Source organism: Adiantum capillus-veneris, chromosome 26 (genome assembly GCF_014529385.1).
Source record: "Adiantum capillus-veneris isolate H3 chromosome 26, ASM1452938v2, whole genome shotgun sequence".
Taxonomy (NCBI): Eukaryota; Viridiplantae; Streptophyta; class Polypodiopsida; order Polypodiales; family Pteridaceae; genus Adiantum; species Adiantum capillus-veneris.
Window position 1 is genome coordinate 121,929,353 of NC_140956.1, and position 5,510 is coordinate 121,934,862.

The 5,510-nt window shown below is 42.7% G+C and overlaps 1 protein-coding gene across 1 annotated transcript; it reads left to right on the forward strand.

Annotated features, from left to right (window-relative positions):
- Positions 1-213: 213 nt before the first annotated feature.
- Positions 214-2,851, forward strand: LOC147424108 (Transducin/WD40 repeat-like superfamily protein). The gene has a single exon (XM_086501844.1). The coding sequence runs from the start codon at positions 352-354 to the stop codon at positions 1,906-1,908; it is 1,557 nt and encodes a 518-aa protein (XP_086357970.1). The 5' UTR covers positions 214-351; the 3' UTR covers positions 1,909-2,851.
- The last annotated feature ends 2,659 nt before the right edge of the window (positions 2,852-5,510 follow it).

Sequence of the window (5,510 nt, forward strand, 5' to 3'; positions counted from 1 at the left end):
AGTTCATATTATATTTGTAGCCTCCATATGGTGTGCAACCCAGCATCCATGTGGTGGGCGGGCTCTCGTCTGGAAGAATCCCAAGAGACCTTGACTATGTATCTCAAGGGGCTTGAATTCACTCCCCTAAATTTTTTGTAGGCCAAAAATACACTCTTTCTCTCTCACATTCGTTTTTTTTTTTGCACACCTCTGCATGTCGGAGGGGTTGAACCATAGCCCTCCCTACACCTCCCTCTTCTCAACCATTTAGTTGTTTGCTTACATGACAACTAGGAAGCATTTCCTCTATTTTGAAACTGCAGCCCTAATCTTTCTGTCAAACCCTTCATCGCCCTGTGTGGACGTTCCATGGAGGACACCCCTTCCCTGGTCCAGAGTCACAAGAAGAGGAAGAAGAAGTCCCACGGAGTAGATGAAAGTGTGCAGGTGAACCCGAAGAAGCTTGCCAAGGAGGTCGAAGAAGCCCATCGCCTCGAACGTCTTCTCTTTGGTAATTCTTCTAATCTTGACTTTGGGCATGAGAATGATGACGATCTTCTGGGCGAAGCTCTTCCAGGACAGGATTGTTTGGGCGAAGTCACCCAAGAAGAAGAGGAGCAGCAGAGAAAACCTGTATGGGAAGATGAAGAAGAAGGTGAAACAAAAGTTAACCTCTCGCATGTAAATCGTCTGAGAAAGCTTATCAAGGTGGGTGAAGATGGTGTTCTTTCTGGTCGTGAGTATGTTTCTAGGCTCAGAGCTTTACATGCAAAACTCAATCCCGGCAGTGACTGGGCTCTTTTACCTTCTGAAAGGAAGAAGCAGCGACAACGTAGATTAGCAGATTCTGATTCTGACAATGCATCTGATATTGATGATGAAGATGGTTATGATGACGATGTTTTACATGCCCTTCGAAGTGCTGATGATCTTGTCGTGAAAAATAAGAGCAAGCTCCCCTCAGGCTTACTTGGTGTATCCCGTTTGAGGGACGCTAATGCAGATGAGCCGTCAAATGGAGTCATTCACTCGGTTCAGTTTCACAGAAATGCACAAATTTTGCTCACAGCAGGCTATGACAAGCGCCTGCGATTTTTCCAAATTGATGGAAAAAGGAATCCGAAAGTACAAAGCATTTTCCTTGATGATTATCCTATTCTTAAAGCTGCGTTTGTGCCGGATGGATCACAGGTCATTGCTAGCGGCAGGAGGAGATTTTATTATGTGTATGATATGAATGCGGGAACGGTCGAAAAGATGGAGCCCCTTTTTGGAAGGGAAGAGAAAAGTCTAGAAAGCTTCGAGGTAGCGCCAGATGGCAAGACCATTGCATTTTTAGGGAATGAGGGGTACATCCTGCTGGCCTCTTCAAAGTCAAAGCAGTTAGTTGGCACTTTGAAAATGAATGGCTCTGTAAGGGCAGTGTCATTTGCAAAGGAGGGCCAGGAACTGTTGAGTTTGGGTGGAGATGGAGAAGTATACCATTGGGATGTGGGTTCAAGAAGATGCATCCACAGAGGAAGAGATGATGGGTGCGTCAAGGGCACCACACTCAGCGTTTCTCACGACAGTAGTCTTTTTGCCACAGGCTCCAACAGTGGTGTTGTGAACCTTTATGATAGACACAGCTTTACAAATGGAAAGCCCACACCTATTAAAAGTTTCATGAATCTGTTGACAGGCATTGATAGCTTGAAGTTCAATGCAGACTCTCAAATTCTAGCGATGACTTCAAAAATGAAGAAGAATGCAGTTAAATTGGTGCATCTTCCTTCAAATACCGTGTTCTCAAATTGGCCTACCATGAAGACGCCATTGCATTATGTGCATACACTGGACTTCAGCCCTGGTGGTGGGTATCTTGCTGCTGGTAATGCTGCAGGCAAGGTTCTCCTCTACAGACTGCAGCACTATGAGAGAGCATAGAGAATTTGGTCCGCTTTAAGAGAGCCCAGAGGAAGGAGTGGCTTGTGGATTTACGGGTACTTGTGCAGCTTTGTGCTAAAGAAGTATCTATAGTAAAACTGGGTATGAGGAATGCCGGCAGGCATGCTTCTGGCTTGGCTATGCCCTTCATTTCTCTTGGGCATTTTGATGCCTCTTACCCTTTCCTTGATTCATTGCTGCATGTCCTGCAAGCAAGGAGCTAACTATGGCTGAGCTGAACTTGATTCTTGAACCAGGCCTAGAGGCTTGTGTGTTTTGAGGGAGGAAAGGAGGCTATCTATTTGTCAACAATCAAAGTGTGAAGACAATTTCTCGGTTTGAAATGGCATGACTTAAGTCTCATATGCAAATAAGTCTCACTCAGTGGAAAATGCTGTCTTGTGCTATCCTTGCTTCGTTACGGATACCTGCTTGTAGCCCCATGAAGTTGTCCAAGAAGTCGTAGGCTTCTTTCCCTGGTACTCCTTTTTTGTAGGCTCTTATGTTGTGACCCATTCAGGTTTTTGGTTCTTTGGCAGAGAGAGTGATATGTTTTGTACAGAGCCTGGGGCATCTTCTTTGGAAAGTATATCATGACAAGCTTTTCTGTTTGGAATAGTGTCTCAAGTTTTGCGAGGTTGTGAGGTGAAGCACTGTCATTGCCTATTTTTATGACCGACTGCAGGGAAGATGGTTGCTCAGTTTGTAAACCAGTGCAGCTCTTTCTAAACTACACTGCTGCTCTTATGTGATGGCCCATACATGTTTTGGATTCTTGGCGGAAGAAGCTAGATTTTCTTTGCATGTTTTTATTTTTTTGGCAGAAAGAGATTTTTTCCATGTATGCTGGGCCGACTTGTTCTTTGGACAGTTAATGGACTTGGCCTTTGTCTGGAAATGTTTGGAATTTTGCGAAGTTGTAAGCCAAAGCTCCTTCATTGCCTCTCTTTTTGATCTAAACCTTGCTTAAGTGCTTTCTTTGAGTTCAGAAACACGGAGGGGGGCTTTTGTTAGATAATCTTTGCATGCGCGCAGGATCTCGTGCATCACATTTAGGACATCGTGATTGGTCTCTAGTACAGAGATTTCTTGTGTCCGTTGCTTGGAATTGCAGTTTTTAAAAAAGACGTGGCGTGGCTGGACTGAGACTGAGAAGAAAAGAGAAAATTCCAAATGGTGAAGTATTCTCTTTGGGATCACAACAGAGGTTTGCTCTATGAAGTCCTTGAAAGAGGATGTATGAGAGTCTTCGCATCCTTTTGTCTGGTGCTAGCATTATTTTCTACAGAGATATTGTAAATGCTACAATGGTTCCAATAAGTTTCTTTGTCATATAGGGTGATGTTGCTCCAGAAGTGGATCAAATTATTAGTTGGGTCTAGTAGAAAGGGAAGAAAGTGATTAGCCCTATTTGTGTTATCATCCCCACGCAAATGTGTGTTCAAGCACGGAGTAAGATGCTAGATAATGGGTTCCTTTTGGCATCCAAGTTAAGTTTTTGTCTTAAACCAAAGGAAGCCAGGGTACCTACTTATGTGAAAGTGCCAGGACTGTGGCCTACCAAAGCCAATGGCAGCTCTCTTGACAAGTAGACGATGACGCACATATGTAGCCTTACCAGCTAAGTTCCTCAAAATCCACTAATCGCATGTGGATGATCACAAACACAAGAAATCAATATGCCGAACTAATTGCCATGCTTGATATCTCAACTTGCCTTGGCTTAATGCTGTTTCTCAAATGCCATTGGTTACTCAAATCGTAGGGTTTGTTGGGAAACGATCTGATGTGCCTGGGTACACGGTTGGCTCTCCAATGTATGACTAACCTTATGATTAACTTTTATTATTCTATCTCACATTAGGTGATAAGGGAGCTACTACAGATTGTTGTTGTAGTGATTGCAAGCTGAGTTGTGCCATCTCTCTCTCTCTCTCTCTCTCTCTCCCCCCCCCCCCCCCCCCCCCCCCCCCTTGTGTTGTCCGTGGTTTTAATGCCTTGTGTTTGGAGCACCATGTTTAGAGACTGTGCACATATATTATTGTCTATCATTTGAATTTGTTACTTCCAGTTCATCATCTACTATATGAAATTTGTTTTGTTGTCTGAAGTCTATCCAACTATCATCTGGTCCCATGAGTCAGACTCCATCATCTGAACAATTGGAGTTTGAAGTCTCCGTCATCCAGAGATCTGGAGTTTGGTCAGTGCCTTTGAGTCTTAAACTCTGGAATAGCTATCAAAGCGTACTAGTTGATTCCATTTTGGCGATCACAATGGTGAGCTAAAGCCCTTGACATGAATCAATCTCCTAGTTAGAGCTCAGAGTGAGTCAATCATTCACAATGCTTGTACAATGCTCAACCTGAGGAAGGAGACCTACTATGACGTTTAGTGAAAATTAGGAAAACCAAAGGGAATCCAAGTATCATAGGTGGTGAGGAATGAAGAACATCTGAACACTCAGTGCATTCCTGCAAATGACATTCAGAAAGAGTTGAAAGACGCTCTCAGTCACACTGTTCCAATCATTCAGCAGAAAAGGGTAAGATCAGATTGACACGAACGATGCAGCCAAAAACAAGCAATAAACACTTTGAAATTACCAGTCTATGTTGGAATTAGTGCCTCTCACCTTAAAGTTAATCTTTCTAAAAATATTGGCTCCATCATTAGCCTTACTAGCATAGGTGATTACATTCTCAGATAAAACATGGCCGGGGAAAAGAAGCTGACATAGTCACAGAGATTGTTGACGACCACAATGAGAGATTGGAAGCAGACACTGGCCATCATGACAAACATAGACATTGGGAGAGAAAGCTAGATCACAATGATAAACCGAGACCTTGGGAAAGGGAAGAGGTGTAGTGATCCAAAAATAGCATTTTCCCTTTCAAAGGTAGTTGCATAGATGACCCAAACGTTCATATTGGGGCGTTTGAGCAATATGTCGAGTATGCCAATTTAAAGGATATAGATGATGACGATTGGGAAAATTAATTTTTACATAGTCTGAATATGCTACATGAAAATGGTACTATCATTATGCATTATGTAAGTTGAGGACATACAATAAGCTTAAGAAAGCCTTCTTGCTAGAATATAGTGAGAATTGAGGGATGATGATATCCTTTGTGAGTTGGATAAAATCAAGCAAGGTAAGCTTTTGGTTAAGAGTTATGTGGAGAAATTAAAGAATTGACCAGGCAACTGGACGAGCCATCCTCAAAGAAGCGTATGCACGCTTGGTTTCTAAGTGAATTTAGAAGCGAGAAGCTTATAGAATAGGAATTTAGAAGCGAGAAGCTTAGAGAATAGGAAGTGCCAACACCAACAACCAGAAATTTAATGATTTGGAACAAAGAGCTTTTAAATTGTAAGTCGAAGCTCCTTCATTGCCTCTCTTTTTGGCCAAAACTTTGCTTGAAGTGTTTTCTTTGAGTTTAGAAACATGGAGGGGGGCTTTTGTTATCATCTTTGCATGCATGCAAGATTTATGCATCACATTTGGGACATCGTGATTGGTCTCTAGTACAGAGATTTACCTGTGTCTATTGCTCGAGAAATGCAGTTTTTAGAAAGGACGTGGAGTGGCTGGA